This window comes from Rhincodon typus, chromosome 23, assembly GCF_021869965.1.
Source record: "Rhincodon typus isolate 14 chromosome 23, sRhiTyp1.1, whole genome shotgun sequence".
NCBI classification, from domain to species: domain Eukaryota; kingdom Metazoa; phylum Chordata; class Chondrichthyes; order Orectolobiformes; family Rhincodontidae; genus Rhincodon; species Rhincodon typus.
The window spans coordinates 44,458,333-44,481,881 of record NC_063354.1 but is presented as its reverse complement, the minus strand read 5'-3'; the positions used below and the strand labels follow the sequence as shown (position 1 = coordinate 44,481,881).

The 23,549-nt window shown below is 45.8% G+C and overlaps 1 protein-coding gene across 1 annotated transcript in view; it reads left to right on the top strand.

The window, feature by feature from the left end:
• evpla (envoplakin a) overlaps positions 1-22,255 on the top strand; it is a 78,228-nt gene extending 55,973 nt beyond the window's left edge. Inside the window, exons 7-16 of the mRNA XM_048611140.1 lie at positions 915-1,057; positions 1,534-1,709; positions 2,738-2,916; positions 3,837-3,975; positions 7,455-7,648; positions 9,186-9,336; positions 10,346-10,429; positions 12,133-12,243; positions 14,609-14,701; positions 18,456-22,255. Coding sequence (XP_048467097.1) covers positions 915-1,057; positions 1,534-1,709; positions 2,738-2,916; positions 3,837-3,975; positions 7,455-7,648; positions 9,186-9,336; positions 10,346-10,429; positions 12,133-12,243; positions 14,609-14,701; positions 18,456-21,926 — 4,741 coding nt within the window. The 3' untranslated portion in view covers positions 21,927-22,255. The remainder of the gene's footprint in view (positions 1-914; positions 1,058-1,533; positions 1,710-2,737; positions 2,917-3,836; positions 3,976-7,454; positions 7,649-9,185; positions 9,337-10,345; positions 10,430-12,132; positions 12,244-14,608; positions 14,702-18,455) is intronic.
• Positions 22,256-23,549: the final 1,294 nt, after the last annotated feature.

Genomic DNA, 23,549 nt, shown 5'->3' with positions numbered 1-23,549 from the left:
TGAATTCATTTTCAGCAGTGTAGAAATACCACTTCCTAACCTCCCCACCACCCCACCCCATTCGCTCACTTCCATGGTGTACCCACCATCACCTTGTGGTATCACTGAACGAGTCTCAACTTGTACTAGAATGAGGCTCAATTCCAGGCAGATTTCCATGAGAAATTCCTCCCGTCCCCTGGCCCAGTGGGTCGAAGGTCAGTGAGAACCCCCTTTACACATTTTGTTCAAGTTTTCTGCCAAGTTCTGGCGTCCTGTCAGGGGCGTCCCCCAAGGAAATTCTTGGTGAGAGTAAACATTGTTTTATTGCATACACCAAAGGTAGACCCACATCTGTGTTACAGGGTAAGGTGCCATCTACAACCTAAAAGGCACTTCTGGTGAGTTACAGAATCCGCCCCCCGCCTCACTTCCACACATCAGGGACAGCATAGTGTGAAATTCAGAGTAAAGCTCTCTCTACACTCTCCCAGGACTGGCACAGCACGGGGGTTAGATATGGAGTAAAGCTCCCATTACACTGTTTCCATCAGACATTCCCAGGAAAAGGACAGCATGGGGTTAGATACAGAGTAAATCTCCCTCTACACTGTCCCCATCAAACTCTCCCAAAACAGGGACAACACAAGGCTAGATACAAAGTAAATCTCCCTTTATACTGTCCCCCATCAAACACTGCCAGGACAGGAACAGCATGGGGTTAGATATGGCATAAAGCCTCCTTTACACTGTCCCCCCATCAAACATTCCCAGGACAGGGACGGCACGGGGTTAGACGCAGAGTAAAGCTCCCTCTACACTGCGCATCAGTCACTGAAGGTCTCAGATCGAATTTCGATTGAATTCATTAAAGTCCTATCACGGTGTTGCCAGGTGCAGTGACAGTTCTGTCTGTGTGTGATATCTGTTTGTAGGCTGGCGAAGGATTTAGACGATTTGAAGAGGAAACGGTCAGACACTGAGGACAAGCTGAGAAACCGTTATAACGAGTTGAACCAAATGAAACAACCGTATGAAAATAAACAGAGCAGCTTGCTGAACCAATCTGCTGCACCAGGTGAGAACTGGTGGATAAAACCCCTGGAGGCCTGGCTGGGGTAAGGTTGCTCTTGTAGCACAGTGGTAGAGTCTCTACCTCTGAGCCCTGGAGGCCTGGGTTCATGTCGTGCCATAACATCTCTGAGCAGGTCAATTTGAAAATCTCTAAAAATCCCTTGGACATTCGTTAAACATTCAACCACCAACCCAGCCCCAAGATCTTACCCTTTCATACTCATGGTCTGTCACACTCTGAGGCTGCAGTTTTAGTCTCCATTCTGTCCCTGTCCTGGGAGGTTTTGAAGGAGGGGACAGTGTAGAGGGAGTTTTACTGTATTGTAGTACTCACTGTCTTTGTGGTGATATAAGTCAGACATGTACAATCCTCCTTTGGGCCTGTTTTACCCCCAGACCTTACCGTACTCGATCGCTCCAACCTGTTTTTGCTGCCGGCTTCTCTCCTGCGGTTCCTGACTATCCTTTGTCCCTTTGCAGGCTACAGCCTTGCCTCAGCCAAGGATGATCCCTGGAGTAAAGAGCTCCTGTCCAAACTGGACAAGATTCACGGAGACTTGGGAGAGGCGGAGAAAAAGATCATCACCCAACTGCGTGTACCGATCAACCAAAGTGCTCCCAACAAGGACATCACCAACCGCCTACGGGATCACGAGGTAGGCTTTCAACTGGTTTGAAAGTCTTAACAATTCTTCCACTGGGAGTAATTCCTGTGATGAAGCAATTCAGACCACAGGTTCAGGAGAAATGGTCAGCCATTTGGAAACTGCATGAGGTGAAGCTTCTTCACTTAAGGGTGATGAATTGTTGGAGCACTCCAATCCCAGGAGTTGTGCCCATTCATTCATAGATTTTCATGTTCTCAGGTTGAAGGGGGGGGTTTGGGGAGAAGTGCAGCAAAGTGAAGTCAATTAGCCATGATCTTGTTGAACGGTGGAGTGGGGTCAAAGGGCCAAATCATAGAATGCCTACAGTGTGGAAGCGGGCCATTCAGCCCATCGAGTCCATGTCACCCCCTCCAAAGACCGTGCCATCCAGATCCACCCCACTACCCTATCCCAGTAACCCTGCATTTAGCATGGCCAACCCACCCAATTTGGACTGTGGGAGGAAACCGGAGCACCCGACGGAAACCCACGCAGTCACAGGGAGAAGGTGCAAACTCCACACATACAGTTGCCCGAGGGTGGAATTAAACCCAGGTCCCTGTCGCTGTGAGGCAGCAGTGCTAACCACTGAGCCACTGTGCCACCCTATGGCCTACTCATAGAATCCCAATAGTGCAGAAAGAGGCCATTCAACCCATCATGTCTGCACCACCCCTCCAAATAACAGCCTGATTGTAGAGTTTCAGCACTGCCTCCTGTGTGATACAGTGTACATATTCTAGGGTTCAGTTTAGAAGTGTCTAATTAAACAACAAGATCATCAGAATCAGGAATACAGTGATGGCATGTGTATTCCTGCAGTATCTTTGTGAGGTATGGTTTGTGAATTAAACCAGCATCAGGACTTGGGAGGGATGCTGGTCATCCTGTTGAGGTCCATGTTTGGAGTGAGTGCACAGTTTGATCAGTTACCACTATGGGTTATGTGTGGAGATTCACTTCATGTGCACCAGTGATGAGGAATCAGTGTCAAAATGTTACACAGTGTGTGATATCACCTTCTGATTCTATTCCAGACCATGAACAAGCACTTGCAGAAGATTGGAGCAGAGAAGGACTCCGTACAGCAAGAGTGTGAGTCCTTCCTCTCAAAAAAACCTGCAGATGCCTCCTCATCGCAGCTTCCAAACAAACTGAACAATGTGAAGAATAAGTACAAAGGTGTCACCTCACTGGCTGACCAATACCAGAACAAGTGAGTACACAATGCTTACCACAACGGGCAATCACATTCCCGCAGATTAACCCTCAGTGTACATATGAAAATATGAAGTAGAATTTTATTTTTTGGCCATCACTGGCGAGGCTGGCATTTGTTGCCCATTCCTAATTGCCCATGAACTGAATAGCTTGCTCTGCCACTTCACGTTGCTGTGGATCTGGAGTACATATTGGCCAGAATGGATAAGGACAGCAGATTTCATAGAAACATAGCAAATAGGATTAGGCCATTCAGCCCTTCAAGCTTGTTCTGTCATTCAATACAAACATGGCTGTTCATCCAACTCAGTCCCCTGTTCCTACTTTCTCCCATATCCTTTGTTGCCTTTAGCCCTAAAAATGATATGTAACTCCTTCCTCCAAACCTTCAATGTTTTGGCAACAACCACTGTCAGAGTTAAAAAATTCCACAGGCTCACCAATCTTTGGGTAAAGAAATTTCTCCTCATCTCAGTCCTAAATGGCCTGCCCCGTATCCTTAGATTGTGATTCCCTGGTTCTGGACTCCCCAGTCATCGGGAACATCCTTCCTGTTTTTACTTTGTCTAGTCTTGTTAGAATTTTGTAGCTTTCCAGATTAATTAATTGAATTAAAATTCCAGGAGCAGTTGTGATGGGATTTCAGCCATGTCCCCAGTATCTTAGAGAGAGCCTCTGGATTGTTTGTCTAGTGACTTCCCCACTGTTTAAGTGTTGTGAACTGCATGTAATCCAATGTGGTTGTTGTGATATTTGAACTTTGCAATTCCATCGCGGGATGGTTCTGGAGTTACTATTGGGCTGGTTTGTGCTCAGGATCAGGTTGCTTGCTGTGGGCCTGCTGGGTGTCACTGTGTAATGAGAGCCAGACAACTGATACAGACTTTGTGCTCAATTTGCTTTTACCTTGACCAGAGCCAAGAGTCAGCTGGAATTGGAAAACAGTATTGAGAAAGTCGACGATGCCCTCAAGAAAATTGAATCTGATCTGGCCGATGACTCAGTGATTCCTGACAGTCCGAATGCCATGCAGCAGAGGAAGACTGAGTTACAGGTATTGATCCTGGAGAGATAAAGGAACATTGCATACTCTGGAATGAACTAAAAAGGAACTGTTGGCCCTTTACTCATTATTCTCAACTCCAACTTTTCACCACTTTCGGGTGGCACGGTGCCTCAGTAGTTAACACTGTTGCCTCACAGCATCAGGGATCTCGGTTCAGTTCTAGCCTCATGTGTGGGTGTATGTGTGGGTGTGTATGTGGGTGTGTCTGTGTAGATTTTGCACATTCTCCCCATGTCTGCATGAGTTCCCTCCCACAGTCCATAGATGTGTACATTAGGTGGATTGGCCATGCTAAGTTGCCCATAACATCCAGGGGATGTGCAGGCTAGGTGGATTAACCATGGGAAATGCAGGGTTACAGGGATAGGGTAGTGAGGTGGATCTGGGTGGGATGATCTGCATAGAGTCAGTGTGGACTCGATGGGCCAAAGGGCCTGCTTCCACACTGTGGGGATTCTATCCTCAAATTCACCTTTTGCTAGAACTGTATGAGTCCCAAAATTGTGAGAATGCTATGCTCAGATCAAAGAATCAATTGCAGTGCTGAATGTTCCTGATTAGCTCCTGATGCCAGTGGCGAAGATACCAAATTGAGGGGAGTGACTTCTGCCTGAGCGGAAGAGTTCTTTACCACGATGGAATCATGCGGTTTCTTCTAGTTGTCTCTTAAATGTTATGCTTATGCAATATAGTCAAAATTATATGTCTGCACACACATCCTGAGTCAAATGTTCCCATTGTGAATTCCTATGTCAACATTTAAAATGAAAATTGTACGTGTGGTGTGTCATGCTGTCATTACACCTGCCCGCCAATGGTGGCAGTGTCATGCCAAATGCCCAGCTTGTAGTGTGGAGAAATCCCACTGTTTAAACAACTCAGCTTGTCAAAATATATTTTTTATATAAATAATGACACAATGAAGAATTTGATTGAATTACAACCATGTAGTTTTTCAATTATCCGAGCCTCTGGCACCCCTTCCCACTTCCCTATCAACCAGAGGTTATATTTGATTTCCATTGTGTTTTGATAGGCCTGCCCAGAGAAGTAAGATTGGTAGGCCTTATCTATAAAAGGATTTGATGTGCCTTTTATTGCTGTGATGTGGAGGTCCTGGTGTTAAACTGGGGTGGCCAGGGTCAAAAATCACACGACAACAGGTTATAGTTCAATAGGCTTATTTGAAGACACAAACTTTCAGAACCTCGCTCCTTCTTCAGGTGTCAGTGAGAGAAGTGGCATCAGACACAATTTATAAGCAAAAGATCAAAGGGTCATAGAAGGTTCATGTCACACTACAAGTGACCCCACCACACTATACACTCTCACACACACACATATACACACAAACACACTCACAGACGCATACTCACACACTCACACAGACCCTCTCTCTCACACATACACACACTCTCTCTCAAGCACGTGCGTGCGCATACACATACACACACACATACATCCTTTCACACACACACACACACACGCTTTCTCTCTCTCTCTCCCTCACACTCACACAGTCTCTCTTTCTATCCCCCTCACACACACACACACATACACCACACACACAGACTGTCTCTTTCCCACACACACTCTCTCCCTCTCTTCCCCCCCCCTCACACACATACATAAATCTTGGGTGAATTTGCATTTGCAGATTTGTAATTGCAGATAGACTCTATTTTGTTCAAAGAGTACACAATTTGTACACAATCAATGTGGCATTTTATAAAATCCTACTTTGGAAATAAAACCAGTCCGACTCCAAGTTGATACACAACCAGACTCTAAACAAGGCCTCACACCTAAAATGCATTGTCTGACTTGGGATGTCACCTCTGGCATGCTGAGGGGACTATTAACACCTTCAGTAATCTCGGGGCAGTGACTTGAAAGAAATTCGGGAATTTGCATATTAATCCTTTCCAACTGATTAAAGATTTAACAGTCATGTTAGGTTTCTTCAACGCCACATCAGTTCTATGACTCTTTGATCTTTTGCTTATAAATTCTGTGTCCGATGCCACCTCTCTCACTGACACCTGAAGAAGGAGTGAGACTCCGAAAGCTTGTGTATTCAAATAAACCTGTTGGACTACTCCCTGCTGTTGTGTAATTTTTGACCTTTTATTGCTGTTGAAGAGATTTCGAAGAAACTACAATTTACAGCTGTGAGGTAAAATGAATGAGTTGTAGAGATTAAGGGTCATTTTCCAAGAATTTATTCCTGATCTCACCTGCTCAGAGCATCCACAGGAGTTCAATTCACTGGGGTCAGAAATAGCGAATTAATCCTATTAGGCTCACTTGTCCTCTGTCAGGCAAATCCTGGGCTTTGGCCATTGTTATGAAGCAACGTAAACATCAGAGCACATGACCACTGCAACAGGACACTCTGTCTGCCCTTAGCATGGCTGTTATCAATGGTATTACAGGCAGTCTGTGTCCTCTTGGTCTTGAGGTCTTCTTTATTCACTAACAGGATCAGGGCGTCACTGGCTAGGCCAGCATTCATTGCCCACCCGTAATCGCCCCAGAGGGCAGTTAAGAGTCAAAAACATTGCTGTGGGTCTGGAGTCACGTGTAGGGTAGACCAGGTAAGGATGATAGATTTCCTTCCCTAAATTAACGAATCAGATGGGTTTTTCCCGACAATTGACAATGGTTTCATGGTCATCGTTGGACTCTTAATTCCAGGTTCTTTTTTGAATTCTAATTCTGCCATCTGCCACAGCAAGTTTTGAACCCAGGTCCCCAGAACATTAGCTGAGTTTCTGGATCACTATTCTAACGAAAATACCACTGGGCAATTGCCTCCCCTAACAGCTAGTGGTGGATGTTGGAGAGAATTCCACTGTCTGCTGATCCTAATCCTCACTTTTCATAGAAACATAAAATCCCTACGGTGTGGAGGTAGGCCATTTGGCCCATTGACTCCATACTGACTCTTTAAAGAGCATGCCACCCAGACTCACATCCCCCAACCCTATCCCTATAACACTGCATTTCTCATGGCTAATCCACCTAGCCTGCACATCGCTGGACACTATGGGGCAATTTAGCATGGCCAATCCAACTAATCTACACGTCTGTGGACTGTGGGAGGAAATCAGAGCACCCAGAGAAAACCCATGCAATCACCTGAAGGTGGAATCGAACCCAGGTCCCTGGTACTGTGAGACAGCAGTGCTAACCACTGAGCCACCATACCGCTCTTTCTTCCTGTCGAAAGTAACCTCAAGAAGGAGGGAGTTATCGTTAGCAGTAAGTTTATCCAGCTCGCTCTCCTCAGCTTTACCAGGGCAAGGGGATTGTGTTTCTCTCTCTTATGGACTGAAGTATGTTCCGTTTTGTGGAGAGCTGAAACGGAACAGACAAAATGAGTAGAAGTAAAATGGAATCGAAAGAACATCGCGAGATCCCTTGCACTCCCGCTCTCTCATTATTCCACCTTGTTTCTCTTTCAGAGATTGAGGCGGGACCTAAACAACGACCAAGAGAAACTGCAGAAGATGAACCAGGACATGAAAAGAACTGAGGACAGCTGCAAACTTCTGGAGCTCAACTTCCAGGAATACTGCCCTGACATCAAGAAACAACAGGCCGAGGTGCAGAAGCTGAATAAACGCTTTCAGAATGCAAGTGACCAGCTCAACCTGAGGTAGGCTCTCCATTTTTTTTAACTATTGGCTAATCGGATGTCAACATTGCTCTCAAAACTAGCTATCCATTTCCCATCTGTAATTGCCCCCTTGAGAAGGTGGGATGGGGGGGGGGGGGGGCGGTGGGGGGAGCTGCCTTCTTGAACCGCTGCAGTCCATGTGTTGCAGGTTGACCCACAATGCCCTTAGGGAGAGAATTCCAGGATTCTGACCCAGTCACACTGAAGGAACAGCAATATATTTCTACGTCAGGATGGTGAGTGGTTTGGAGGGGAAATTGTACGGGATGGTGCTCCCATGTATCAGATGCCCTTGTCCTTCTGAACTGAAGTGTCACAGTTTTGGAAGGTGCTATCCAAGGAGCCTTGGCAAGTTGCTGCAGTGGATGGCCATTTGACCTGAGCCAACAGTTTGATTTGTAATTTCTTTCCTTGTGAAACTCGACACACGAGTCCCGTGGCCTCTCCCTTTTCATGTGGGCTTTTCCCACCAACTCATGTTGCTGCATCTCATTCGCTAATGGCACAGAAAAACAGACATTATCCTGTTGGATTCTGTGGGTTTCAGGTGGGCACAGCTGGTATCCAACTTCCACACCCCACCCGATCGACTCACCTGATTTTCTGGGTGGGTTTTGAAGGCAGGTAGCTCAAGATGGGCACTTCTTGAACTCAGCTCTTACGCTTGCTGTCTGGATTAACACTGAGTCTCAGTCATGGTGACTATGAAAAGTAACGTCGATTGTTATAAAATCCCACTTGGTTCATTAATTTGCTTCTTGGAGGGATATCTGCTGTCTTTATCTGGTCTGGCCTACATGTGACTCCAGACCCACCGCGATGCTGTTGACTCTTAACTGCCCTATGAACTGGCCCAACAAGCCACTCAGTCCAAGGGCAATTAATGTTGGCCATTGTGTGCACAGCAAGATGCCACATGTCGATAACTTGAGCCTCATGAAGGGCAAACAGTGGTGGTTTCAGGTATTGGCCAGGACACAGATCAGGAGGCCCCTCACACCCCCACCCCCACCATTCCTCCCTTTCCAAATAGTGATCTAGTAGATCTCATGTATCCACTTGAAAGAACAGGGAGTCATGGAGACATACAGCACAGAAAAGGCCCTTAGGCCCATTGAGTCTGCAACGACAATAACTACCACTAAAGGTGCACTAATCCCAATTTCCTGCACTTGTCCCATATCCTTGAATGTTAATTCAGGAATGTTGAGTCTCAGCACAATGGCTGATCTGAAAGATGGTGCTTTTGACAGGACAGCACTCCGATTATGTTCTCACATCTTTGTTAGTGGGAAGGGCACATGCATCCCCAAATTTCTGTATTGCTGACAATATTTTCACTGCTGAGTCAGTCCAGGCTTAGTCACCAGGAGGAAGTGGATGGAGACCCAATACCGGGAGCTGTCCATATAGAGCAGGTCCATAGAAAGACTTGATTTTCTAACACTGTGCTCCCTCATTGCTATTCTTCCATCTCTTGCTCTACCTACTCACACTGTGCTTTAATTCTTCCCAGAGAAGACATGCTTGAGAATGCTGACACAACGTACCAGCGTTATAAAACTGCTCATAAAGAACTCAATACCTGGATGAGTAAACTTCCTAACAATGAAGTGAAGCCCACAGCCAGCCTAAATGAAGTCAACGCCAAACTCGAATCTCAGAAGGTGGGTGTTTTCAACATCTACGATCCAGGAGTCCAAATGGTTCCACATTGCATTTTTATCATCCCTGTGTTTCCCATGATCCAGTTTTTGGTCAACAGCAATCCATTCCACGTTTCCTATGAGCTTTGACCATAGACATGTGATGAGTTCAGACACTGGGGTATTCCTCTTGCTGGTTCACACACTCAGACAGTTCCGGTGGGACTTGACTCTTGGCATACCATTACTTCCCAATCTGCCCTCTCATCACTCCCACAGTTTTCCCTCTGCAGTATAGCATCCCCACAGTGTAGGTAGAGTCCATTTGGCCCACCGACTCTATACAAACCCTCCGAAGACCATCCCATCCAGGCCCAACCCCCATAACCCTGTATTTCCCATGGCTAATCCACTTAACCTACAAATCCTTGGACACCAAGGGGCAATTTATCATGGCCAATCTTCCTAACCTGCACATCTTCAGACTATGGGAGGAAACTGGAGCCCCCAGAGGAAACCCACGCAGACACGGGGAGAATGTGCAAACTCCACATAGACAGTCGCCCGAGGGTGGAATCGAACCCAGGTCTCTGGTGCTGTGAGGCAGCAGCGCTAACCACTGAGCCACTGTGCTGCCCCAGCAAATCTTCCGGAGATGGAGGAAAAGTCTCAGTGATGAACGAGAGAGATGAAAACAGATGAGTGAGGAACGGGGAAATGAAGGGATGGTGAAGGTTTCCAAAGGGAGATTAAAAACAGAAGACAAACCCAACCAATGCAGGCACAGAGAGGCCAAAAACAAGGCACTGGCAACCAATTTGTCCTAGGCCACAAGCCTTCCCCCCCTCTTCCAGTGGGCAATACACAGCTCACTGCAGAACACTGAGAGTGGAGACACCAAATGGTTGCAAGGCCTCAGAATGTACTGAAGTTAGCACTCCACACTCACAAATGGAAAGTGCAATTAACCACTGACCCAATAAATAATATGCATGCTCTCATTGAGTTGTCTTCATCTGTTTCCTCGCAGAGAGTAGTGAACGACATCAAAAAGAAGGAACTGGAAAAGGACGCCCTCATTAATCTGTCCGATGACCTACATGCGACCCTGAAGGTTGGTGCTGATTTCGGTTTCTGGGGTTGTCCTTGCTACCAGTTGTAGCCTTGCCTTTTCACCAATGTAAAGATAAAATTACAAAGCCATGTCAATAATAGGTTTAAAAAGGAATTAACCTGCCTTTAGATACTGCCTCTCACAAAATCAAGACTGTCCAAAGAGTCTGTCAGAGATATTACCACTCAAAACTTAATGGCAATTAAACCAAGCAGGAGGTATGAGATGGTAATAGTATCTCATTATGATGGATAAGACATATATCTAGTGAAAGGAGATGGGCCCTACTTTAAATGTACAGATACCTAGCAAGACAAGGCTCAGTAGTTAGTTCTCTTGCCTCCGATCTTGCTTCGGAGGTTCAAGTTCCATTCCTGAGATACATGCTCAGAAACCTAAGCTACCACATCGATGCAGTTCTGAGGGAAGAGCTGCATGTTGGATTTTGGAAAGGTTAAACCAAGGCCATGTTGGTTCTTGTAAAATGGAGGTAAATGATCCTACTTTGAAGAAGAACATGGGAGAATTCTCCGCAGCATCCTGGCCAATATTGATCCCTCAAACAGCATCAGTAAGTTGGCTTATCTGGTCACATTGATGATCACATTGATGTTTCTATAAGCCTGCTGTACACAGTGACTACGTTTCAAAAGTTTTTTTTAATGGCCCTGAAGTGTTTTGTTGAGATTATGAAAGGCATTGTATAAACACACGTCTATGTCAGGAAACCCTCGCTGATGTTGGCTGGTGAAGAATCAAAAGTCAATTTTGTCATAGTGAGCAGGGATCCGAGATTGCAGCTTTGCTTGTTTTCATTGAAACCCTCATGAATGTGCAATCATCTCAGTAAATTAGACCTTACCATTGAAGATATTAAGAATATATTTGCAGAGTGGTATCGATTATGTGATCGATGATCAGATTTGAATGAAATTCCGTTATATGGGAACTCAGAGAGCAAAGAATTCTCAAATTTCTGCTGTTGACTGTACACTCAAGCACCATGGATCCATTTTTATTGTCTCCTCAATGTGACTCCAGTTCTTCTCCCTCCTTCCCACTTTCTGGCATTCATTCCCAAGTTTGGTTCTGACTGAATTGTCCAGCGCAGTGCTGATACCCACCAGAGTCAGTGGTCAGGGGATCGAATCTCTCTTTGGTCTCACATTTTCCAGTGCCCGTGCGCAGGCCAAAGGCATTCTGCAATTCTCTTCCCACAATGCCACTGTGGGAGTTGGGGCTTTTAGGGCTGGGATGGGCAGATCTTTGTTGGGCATCAAGGTGTTTCGAGCTAAGGCAAGTAAATGGAGTTCAGGTGTGGATCAGCCATGAGCTAACAGACATGCTCCATAGGGATGGATTGACACCTTCCTGTCTGAACTGTGAATTTCCCAGGACATCCCTCCCCATCCCAGCCATGTTCTCGTTAGCAAGGAGTCACTCAGTAGGACAGTTCAAGCCATTGCTGTTGATATACCCAACAATGGGTCTGGTCTGTACTTCACTGGAGGCCATATTGCCTCACCTCACTTGACGTACACATGCCAGGTTTAGAAAGTTCCCATAATCCTCCAAGGGAAGGCTCTTGGTCAGCCAGAGGCCCTGCCTCTCAGACTGGAGGATGGGTCAGGACATTAGGATATTACAGGCCCCGTTCCGAGCCAGTGTAACTGGAAGAAGTAATGTTCCTCTCCTTTTTAAAGAATTACAAAACGAACAACGACAAATATCGAGCCTCACTGGACCCTGCCACTGGTGCGTCTAACGTGAAAAAACTGAGGACACAGACCCTGCAAGACAGCATCAATGAACAGGTAAGGGCAACAAGTATGGGTACAAATCACTCATAGTAGAGACTGTCACCAGCACATGCTGTGTTTCTCCTCTTCCCCAGCCCTTCTTACTCCTCTCCTGAAGGTGGCGACCTTGCTGGAGTATACCTGTGGGCGAGACTAAAACCAGTCACCATAAGTGAAAGATAGAGGCATAGAGCTGTACAGCACGGAAACAGACCCTTCGGTCCAACTCGTTCATGCCGACCAGATATCGCAATCTGATCTAGTTCCATTTGCAAGCATTTGGTCCATATCCCTCTAAACCCTTCCTATTCTGGACCCGTTCATCTGTCTTTTAAATGTTTTAGCTATACCAGACCCCACCACTTCCTCTGGTATCTTATTCCATATATGCACCACCCTCTATGTGAAAAAATTGCCCTTAGATCCCTTTTAAATCTTTCCCCTCTCACCTTAAACCAATGCCCTCTAATTATGGACTTCCCTATGCTGGGCAAAAGACCTCAGCTATTCACCTTATCATTGCCCTTCAAGATGTTATAAACCTCTATAAAGGTCTTGTCTCAGCCTTCTATGCTCCAGGGAAAAATGTCCCAGCCTCTTCTTATAACACAAACCTTGCGGTCTCAATAACATCCTTGTGAATTTTTTCTGCACGCTTTCTAGTTCAACACCATCCTTCCTATAGCAGGATGATCAGGATTGTACACAATGTTCTAAAAGTGACCTAATCAATGCCATGGACAGCCCAACACCTATTCTCAATGTGCTGACTGGTGAAGGCATGTGTGCCAAACTCCTTCTTCACCACCCTGTCTACCAGGGACACCTCTTTCAAGGAGCTATGTACCTGCACCCCTTGGTCACTAATAAGACCCACAGGGAATACAGAAGAAAGTTTTTTTAATCCAGAAAGTTGTTAAAATGTTAAACTCGCCACCACATAACTCCATTTAAGGGAGAGATAAGAGATATAAAAAACTTTCATTTATATAGCCCCATTCAAAAGCCGCTGAATGTCCCGAAAACGTGACGTGCAGGAGATGTGGTAGCTAACTTGAGATCTCAGGTGTGCTCTTAACCACAATATAAAACAAGTAGCCAGTGCTTGACAGTACAACACTGAGCTCAGTCCAGTCGGTTTTGCATCAAGAGAGTATATTTGTCAAGTATTTATGAAGGATCATCACAGTAAATAAGGAGGCAACTGTTTTCACTACCAGAACGATCAATAACTGGCAGAGAATGGATTTTGAAATAATAATCAGAGGAGAGGTAGGGGCTTATTTTTCTGCACTGATTTGTTCTAATCTGGAATATGTTGCCTGAAATGGCAGTGGAAGAATTTTGAACAATATGTTTCAAAGGGGAATTGGAGGAATACTCAATAATCAAATGTTTAATCAGCTAGGAGCCTGCTATAGGAAGGGTATTATTAAATTGAAGAGGACTCAGCAAAGCTTTTTTTTTCATTTGTGGGATGTGGGTATCACTGACTGGCTAGTATTTATACCCCATCCCTAGTTGCCCCCTTGAGAAGGTGGGGGTGAGCTGCCTTCTTGAGCCGCTGCAGTCTATGTGCTGTGAGTTGACCCACAATGCCCTTAGGAAGGGAATTCCAGGTTATTGACCCAGCAACAGTGAAGGAACGGCAATATATTTCCAAGTCAGGATGGTGAGTGCTTTGGAGGGGAACTTGAAGGTGGTGGTGTTCCCATGTGTCTGCATGCATTTACAAGGATGTCACTGGGACTGCAGGGTTTCAGTTATGAAGAGAGGTTGAATAGGCTGGGACTTTTTTCACAGGAGGTTGAGGGGCAACCTTACAGAGGTTTATAAAATTATGAGGGGCATGGATAAGGTGAATGGCCAAGGTCTTTTTCCAAGGGTAGGGTAGTTCAAAACTAGAGGGCATAGTTTTAAGGTGATATAGGAGAGATTTATAAGGGACCTGAGGGGCAACTTTTTCACACAGAGAGTGGTTAGTATGTGGAATGTACTTTGAGAGTAAGTGGTGGAGGTAGGTACAGTTACAACATCTAAAAGACATTCGGACAGCTATATGAATGGGAAAGGTTTAGAGGGACATGGGCCAAACACACACAAGTGGGACTAGTGTAGTTTGGGATACATGGTAGGAACGGATGAGTTGGGCAGAGGGGTCTATTTCCGTTCAGTATGAATCTATGAAAGAGCAGGACAATTGGCCTAAGAGGTCTTTCAAAGATCTTGCACAGGCAAAATGGGCCAAAAGTCCTGTGACTACACAGTTCCTCTTCTCTCTCTCTTTCTCTGTCCCTCTCACCCGTGACATATTCCTAGCTGCAGACTCCAATGAATTCTTACAGCTCTGTAACAACGTTCGTTCTGTGTGTTTTTGCAGGAGAAGGACACAGTTAAACGCTTTGCTGAAGTTTCCTCATCCAATGAACAATTACTCAACCAGCTGGATTTTGTGGCGAAGATTAAGCAAAAGGTAATGTGACTGATACCAGCCCTGTGGCTTTATAACTCAGGCATTCACGTTTCCATGGAGTCTCCTTACTATAGGCCGACCTCACTCAGTTCTGGGATCACACGTGGTGCTTACAGTGGTCTGCCCACACCCGGCTGACATTTCATAGCTGGCTACATGGAGGCAAACGACTCCCTCGGAATATCCCAGCCCTATGCAATGAAAGGGCTTCCTTCATATAGCGCCTGATCTGGCCTCAGGGTTTGAAGTGCAGTTTTTGTTGTAATATGGGAAACATTGCTGACGATGTGTGCATGGCAAGATCCCACAAATCCCAAAGCAACAGTGATCTGTTTGTGCGATGTTGGTTGAGGGATACATAGAGTCATACAGTTGTACAACATGGAAACAGACCCTTTGATCCAACTGGTCCACACCAACCAGATATCCTAAATAAACGTAATTCCATTTGCCAGCATTTGGCCCATATCCCTCTAAACCCTCCCTATTCATATACCCGTCCAGATGCCTTTTAAATGTTGTAATTGTACTAGCCTCCACCACTTCCTCTGGCAGCTCATTCCATACACACAACACCCTCTGCGTAAAAAAGTTGCCCCTTAGATCCCTTTTAAATCTTTCCCCCCTCACCTTAGACCTATGCCCTCTAGTTTTGGATTACTCCACTCCAGGGAAAAGACCTTGGCTATCCATGCCCTTCATGAGTTTATAGACCTCTATAAAGTCACCCCTCAGCCTCCTATGCTCCAGGGAAAATAGCCCCAGCCTATTCGGCCTCCCCCTATAGCTCAAACCCTCCAACCCTGGTAACATCCTTGTAAATCTTTCCTAAACTTTTCAACTTTCACAACATCCTTCCTATGGTAGACAGACCAGAATTGCACACAGTATTCCAAAAGTGGCCTAACTATTGTCCAGTAAAGGCAAGCATACTAAATGCCTTTTTCACTGTCCTATCTGCCTGCGACTTCACTTTCAAGGAACTAAGAACATGCTCTCTAGGTCTCTTTGTTCAGCAATACTCCCCAGGTCCTTACCATTAAGTGTATAAGTCTAGCCCTGATTTGCCTTTCCAAAATGTAACACCTCACATTTAGCTAAATTAAACTCCATCCGCCACTCCTTGGCCCATTGACCCATCTGATCAAATCCTATTGTTCTCTGAGGTAACCTTCTTCACTGTCCACTATGACTCCAATTTTGGTGTCATCTTCAAACTTACTAACCATACCTCCTATTTCACATCCAAATCCTTTATAAAAATGACGAAAACAGTGGACCCAGCGCTGATCCTTGTGGCACACCGCTGGTCACAGGCCTCCAGTCTGAAAAGCAACCCTCCAACATAATCTTTTGTCTCCTACCTTCAAGCCAGTTCTGTATCTAAATAGCTAGTTCTCCCTGTATTCCGTGTAATCGGACCTTGCTAACCAGACTACCATGAGGAACCTTGTTGAACGCCTTACTGAAGTCCATATAAATCACATCCACCACCCTGCCCTCATCAATCCTCTTTGTTACTTCTTTAAAAAACTCAATCAAGTTAGTGAAACATGATTTCTGATGCACAAAGCCATACTGACTATCCCTAATCAGTCCTTGCCTTTCAAACACATGTAAATCCTGTCCCTCAGGATTCCCTCCAACAACTTGCCCACCACTGATGTCAGGCTCACTGGTCTACAGTTCCCTGGCTTTCCCTTACCACCTTTCGTACATAATGGCACCACATTAGCCAACCTCCAGTCTTCTGGCACCTCACCTGTAGTTACCGATGATGGAAATAACTCAGCAAGGGGCTGTTCCCAAGCTTCCCACAGAGTTCTAAGGTACACCTGATCAGGTCCCGGGGATTTATCCACCTTTATGCATTTTTAGATGTCCAGCACCTCCTCCTCTGTAATATGGACACTTTTCAAGATATCACTGTTTATTGCCCCACTTTCTCTAGCTTCCATATCCTTCACCACAGTAAACACTGATGCAAAGTACCCGTTTAGTATCTCCCCCATCTCCTGTGGTTCCATACATGGGCGGCCTTGCTGATCTTTATGGGGCCCTATTCTCTCCCTAGTTCCCCTTTTGTCCTTGATATATTTGTAGAATCCCTTTGGATTCTCTTTAACCCTATTTACCAAAGCTACCTCATGTCCCCTCTTTGCCTTCCTGATTTCCCTCTTAAGTATACTCCTGTTGCCTGTATATTCTTCTGTATACGTATTGCAAGCAGTATATCAGGCAGCATAACCTAACTCCACACGCCCCATTCCACCTCCCGGAGCTGGTAAATAGGGCCTAGGATTAGCATCAAATTCGTGAGGAGTGCAGACTGACCGAATAAGAAGAAACCATCCTCATTGGCAGAAGGTTTGAGAACCCTTCTGAGGAAGGGTCACTCGACCCGAAATGTCAACTGTGATTTCTCTCCACAGGTGCTCCCGGACCTGCTGAGCTTTCCCAGCAATTTCTGTTTTTGTTTCTGATTTACAGCATCCGCAGTTCTTTCGGTTTTTACTTAATTCTCACACCCTGCCACATTTTTCACAGAGAAGTACACTAATAAGTGATTTATGTTTGAGATAACTTCACTCCATAGAATGATCCGGAATTGGATCAGTTTGGAAACTTGACACTCAATATGTGGGCACTTCCATGAAGAGCCACTGCAGAACAATGAGAACATGTTTGACAAACACCTCAAACATAAGCCAAGACAGAATTCTGATAATAGGTTGTTTGACTTTAAACCTTAATTCAGTTTCTTTCTCCGCAGACACAGCCTGCCTTGCTGTGTATTTTCAGCTGCATCTGGTTTTGTTTCCATTCTTTTTTGTTTTGGTAACAGACTGCCCTAGTACCAAGTGATTTCTTCACTGAGTGTGAGGTTTCTTATCAAGTGTCAACATTACAGATGAGTGTCATAGAATCCCTACAGTATGGAAGCAGGCCATTTGGCCCATCACGTCCATACCAACCCACTGAATAGCAACCCACTCAAAACCACCCCTCTACCCTATCCCTGTAACCCTGCATTTCCCTTGGCTAAACCACCCAGCTTGTACATCTCTGGATGCGATGGGCAATTTTGCATGGCCAATCCACCCTAACCTGCACATCTTTGGAATGTGGGAGGAAACCAGAGCACCCAGAGGAAACCACGCATGAACGTGATGTGCAAACTCCACACAGGCAGTCACCCGAGGCTGGAATTGAACCCGGGTCGCTGGCACCACGAGACAGCAGTGCTAACCACTGAGCCACCGTGCCATCAGGTTTTATGTGAAGCACTGCGATGAAGGGTATCTTCGGGCAGCACGGTGGCTCAGTGGTTAGCACTGCTGCCTCACAGCACTAGGGACCCAGGGCAATTCCACCCTTGGGCGACTGTTTGCAGATTTTCCCCGAGGGTCTGTGTGGATTTCCTCCCACTGTCCAAAGATGTGCAGTCTAGGTGGATTGGCCATGCCAAATTGCCCGTAGTGTCCAGGGATGTGTAGGTTAAGTGGATTAGCCATGGGGAATGCAGTGTTACTGGGATGGGTCTGTGTGGGATGCTTTTTTTGGGGGGGTTATTGGTGTGGACTTGATGGGCCGAATGGCCTGCTTCCACAGAATAGAGGACTGAAAGTATAGGCTGAGATCAATTCAGGTCAGAGGTGGCTTGCACTGGGCTGAATGGCCGGTTACTGCTAGGCTGCAAATTTTGTGTACAGTACACATCAAAGATCTGAAACCTCTTCTTTTCTCTCCCAAGCAACAAGAAAGTCCAGTGAACGAAGTGGTCTCGCAAACAAACGTGCAGTCACAAAACACACTGTTCGCTCGGAAAGGCACTGACCTGCAAAGCCAGGTCAAAGAAGAAGAGAAAAAGACCAAGTTAACAGAAGCTACTCTAGAGCAGCACACCAAAAGACTTAGTCTCCTAAAGTCACAAAGGCCTGTGGACAGAACAGAAGAGAAAGAAGTGGTGGAGTATTACAGGGATCCCAAGGTTGAAAGCAACCTTACTGCCTTGCGGAGCAAAATCCATGAAGTGAGGAAACAAAGAAAAGGAACGGAGGATGACATCACCTCCATAAAGGAGAAAATCAGCCAATTGGAAGATGAGGTAAGGAACGCCAAAACTGGCCAGATCATCAAGGAGGTGAAAAAAATTGAGAGGAACCCTGCGTTGGATGTCGAAGCTGAAAATCTACGCAGTGAGATCGACACTCTGAGAAGAGAAAGGCAAATCACCATCGGCGACTGGGACCGACTAACCAGAGAGGTCACCATCCTCGAGCAGAAACCGGTCAACGTCAAAGAAAAGGTGGTCACTGTGGAAAAAGTCAAGGTGGAAAAGGACCCAGTTATGCTGAAGGCTTCGCGAAGTCTCCAGAATGAGATTGAAGATGAAAATCTGAAGAGGCAGTCCCTGATTGAGAAGATACGCCTCATAAGAACCCAGATTGAGACTCTGGAGAAGAAAACAGGGAAGGCTGATCCCAAGGTCATGATCAAGGAGATCAAGAAGGTAGAAAGTGATCCACAACTGGAGAAAGATTTGGCCAAACTCCAAACCCTTTACAAGGAAGAATGTCAGGTTAATAGCGAGCTCGAGGAAGAGCTGAGGGATCTGCAGACGAAATACAGAATCATTGCTGACCAGAAACCCAAAGTAGAAATGAAAGAGATAGTCCGTGAGAATTTCTGTGTCCTTCCGGAAACAGAGCAAGAGATAGCAAAGTTAAAGAAGGAAATTCGAGAAACTGCAAAGAGAAGGGGAGATGTGGAGATGGAGATCACCATCGCACAAGGAGATCTAGAAGTCCTCAAGGATAGGAAACCTCAAATCCAGTACAAAGACATCACCCAAGAGGTTGTGAAGCTTCAAAAGAGCCCAGAAATGCTCAAAGAGATAGATCAGCTCAAACGCCAACAGCCTCAAATGGACGATGACTACAGCGACTTGCAAGGCAAGATTAAGCGGTTGAAGACGGAACGAGATGAATGGCGGAAGGAGAAGTCTAAGATTGAGACCAAGGTGGTGACCAAGGAAATCACAAAATACGAAGACGATCCGATTCTGGAGAAGGAAGTGGTTCGCCTCCGGAAAATAGTCCGTGAAGAATCAGAGAAACGACGGAATATCGAATCGCTGGTCTTTGACCTGCAGAATATGTATTCGCAGCTGCAAAGGCAGAAACCGGAAGAGAAGGTCGTTGTTAAGGAAATGGTTCGTTTGGAGAAGGATCCCAAACTGGCCATGGAGCATAATAACTTGGGCAAAACCTTGGATGAAGAACGCCAACAGAGGCGCACCCTCGAGAGGGAGGTTCAGCACTTCAGGGTGTTAGTGGAGGATAAAGAGGCGGAGCTGAACCTCGAGGAAGAAAAGGGTATCCGGCACCAAGTGGAGAATGAAGCCAGGCACATCAAAAATAGGATAACTGAGTTAGAATCAAACCCTCCACCAATGGAAGAGAAGATTGTTACCGAAGAAGTCCTTAAAGTGGAAAAAGACCCATTACTTGAAAAACTAGCTGGGAGCCTGCGTCAGCAGCTGGACCAAGAAAGAAATAAAGCTGCGAACCTGAGCAAAGAGATTAAAAAAGTGCAACTCCATTTGGAGATTTTGCACAAGGAGAAATCCAAGGAGAAGCTCATCTGCAGAGAAGTGATCCGCATCGAGAAAGATAAGGCTTTGGAGCAAGAACGGGCCCGAGCTCGGGACTTATACAACAAGGAGAAGAACACTCGGCTGGATTTGGAGGAGGAAATTAGACGGATTAAAGACCGGAATGAGAAATTGGAAGACTTGATGACATCGCGGTCGCGGGTAGAATCTGAGCTGAAGCAGGCCAGGGACGCCACACTCCGCGAGAGGGCCTCCCTGGAGGAAAACCTGAAGAATCTCGAGGCAGAGAAACAGCAGAAGAGCCTGATGCATGATGAGGAATTCAAACGCCTGAGCCAGCATCATGAGAAAACGAAGCAGAAGAAACATGAGCTGGATGCTAAGCTGACCTGGATAGAGAGAGAGATCATCAAGGAGAAGGACAGAATTCATGAGAAGGAATACACCATCCGAGACCTTGAGTCGCAGCTCAGCAGGGAAGAGGCTCGTCACCAAGACTTGAAGATGAGAGAAACCAATTTGTCGACAAAGATATCCATAGTGGATCCAGTTACTGGGGAGGATTTATCACCCTATGAAGCTTACAAACGGAACATAATCGACAGGGCACAGTACATCCACCTTCAGGAGTTGGAATGTGACTGGGAAGAGATTTCCACTCACGGTCCATCAAGGGAAACCAGTGTCCTTCGAGACAAGAAAAGCGGGAAGCAATATTCCATTGAGGCTGCCTTAAAGGACCGGAGAATCACTAAAGAGGAGCTGCAACTTTACAGGGAAGGAAAGCTTCCAATATCAGAGTTTGCTCTGCTCGTGGCAGGTGAAGAGAAACCAACTTCATTGAAGATAGGCTCGTTAAATGCGGCGCCACCAATCAGTCCCACGTATCAAATGTCAAACTATTCCAGCCCAGGCTATGCCACTTACAGAACCCATACTGACAGGGATCAGCTCCCCATAGCTGGAGTCTATGATAACACCACTGGCTCACGGCTGTCCTTCACAAACGCCATGAACAAGCAGTTACTAGATGTCATCACTGCTCAAAAGCTGCTGGAAGCACAAGCGGCCACAGGAGGGATTATTGATGTGGTAACCAGGGAGAGGTACTCGGTTCACAAGGCCATAGAGAGGAATCTTGTGAGCAAAACCCTTCACAAACGGCTAATTAATGCTCAAAAGGCCTTCACCGGTTTTGAAGACCCTGTCACTAAAGAGCGTCTCTCCGTAGGGCTGGCTGTCCAAAAGGGTTGGTTACCCACAGAAAGTGCGCAGCAGTATCTGGAGGCCCAGTACCTTACCGGGGGCCTTGTGGATCCCAACCATTCAGGACGCATGTCCCTCACAGATGCTCTGAAGACCCAAATGATCGACAGCAACATCGCCAGGATGCTGCAGGACGAAACCAACTATCCCAAGAATCTCACTGACCCAATTACAAAGGAGAAAGTCCATTACAAAGAGCTAATGAATCGCTGCCAGAGAGATGAAATCTCTGGCCACCTGCTTCTCCCAGTCAACTCAGAGCCCGGTCAATATTCCAACTATGAATCAACAAGCTTGTTTGATAACAGGTCCCAGTACTCACCATATTACAACGCATACTAATCACTGCCTATATATACCACTGAGTGTTATTCTTATGTTCTCCAATAATTTGTAGGCTCAACTTCCTGTTTGTCACTCAAGTTCTTGATCTCCTTGCATACTCTCCCATGGGTTTTAAGGCTATCCTACTCAAATCTTGTTTACTTTTATATTTAAAGGTAGATGTAGATTATAGAGGGGATGTTTATGTGCAGTCATTTTCTCTTTACTGCAATACATTTCTTTATTAAGTATATAGAGATCTGTAAGGTGCAGGATGTGAATCATTATGTCCTAAAGAGTTCATTTTATTATGGCACAACTGTTTGAATAAACAAGCATGTGATTAAGATGGCTAAGTCTTGAGTTCATTAATAAATTGAATGGGAATTACTTTGTTTTGGGGCAAACGTAATCTTCGTCCCTATGGTATTGCATAGAAAGGGTCAAAGGTCATTTACCTGCGATGTCAGCCAAGGGAATTGGCCAACAGTGTGTTTGAACCCGACTGATAGCCCCTTGTTGCAAACAAGATTTAACAAATCAGTTCTGAGAAAGGGTCACTCGACCTGAAACATTAACTCTGATTTCTCTTCACAGATGCTGCCAGACCTGCTGAGCTTTTCCAGCAACTTCTGGTTTTGTTACCATAAATCTTTTGTTGAAGAACGCTGTTGAAAGAAATAAAGATTTTGTTCTCATTCACATATTTCAGAAATATCTAAGTAGCCTTGAAAAATAAACTGTTGATATGTCACCAAGTATGGCAGCTATTTGATCCAAAACAAGGCCTGACGAAGTGGGTTGAGATGAATAAATAACTGACTGACTGCAGGAGGAGAAGAGGCAAAATCCCAGTACACAGAGTAGACCATCTTGTCCAACCCTGGAGGCTATCCCAAGTAATGGAGGCAGGATCTTTTCCAAGGATGGAGTAGAATAGAATCCTTACAGTGCAGAAGCAGGCTATTCAGCCCCTTGAGTCCACACCAACCCTCCAAAGAGCATCCAACCCCTACCTTATCCTTGTAACCCTGCATTTCCCATGTTTAATCTACTTAACCTACACATACCTGGACATTATGGGTCCATTTAGTATCGCCAGTCCACCAACTGCACAGCTTTGGGCTGTGAGAGGAAATCAGAGCACCTAGAGGTAACCTTATGCAGATACAGGGACAATATGCAAACTGCACACAGACAGTTGCCCAAGGCTGGAATTGAATCTGGATCCGTGGCACCGTGAGGCAGCAGTGCTGACCACTGACCCTCCGTGCCACCCTGAAAGTCAACCAGAAACTCAGCTCACCCTGTAACCCCTTGATCATCACCTCTACCACTTGTAGGTGGAGCAGACCTTGAAAACCATTCTCAGTTGACTTGCCAATCCATGGTGTCTTCGTACTGATTCAATTCCTGGTTATTAGCACTCACTGAGTAACATTCCACATCTCCCCTCCCCACAAAGTGTCCCAACCAGAAATTTGGATACTCCTGGTTTAAGGAGGACATTGATTAGGCTATCAGGAGCGGGAGTTGCCAATTCACTGCCCAGAGCCTGCTCCATCATACAATAAGATGGCTGATCTGATTAGAACCACAATTTGCATTCCCGCTTGCCCCGATAAACTTTCATCTCTCACT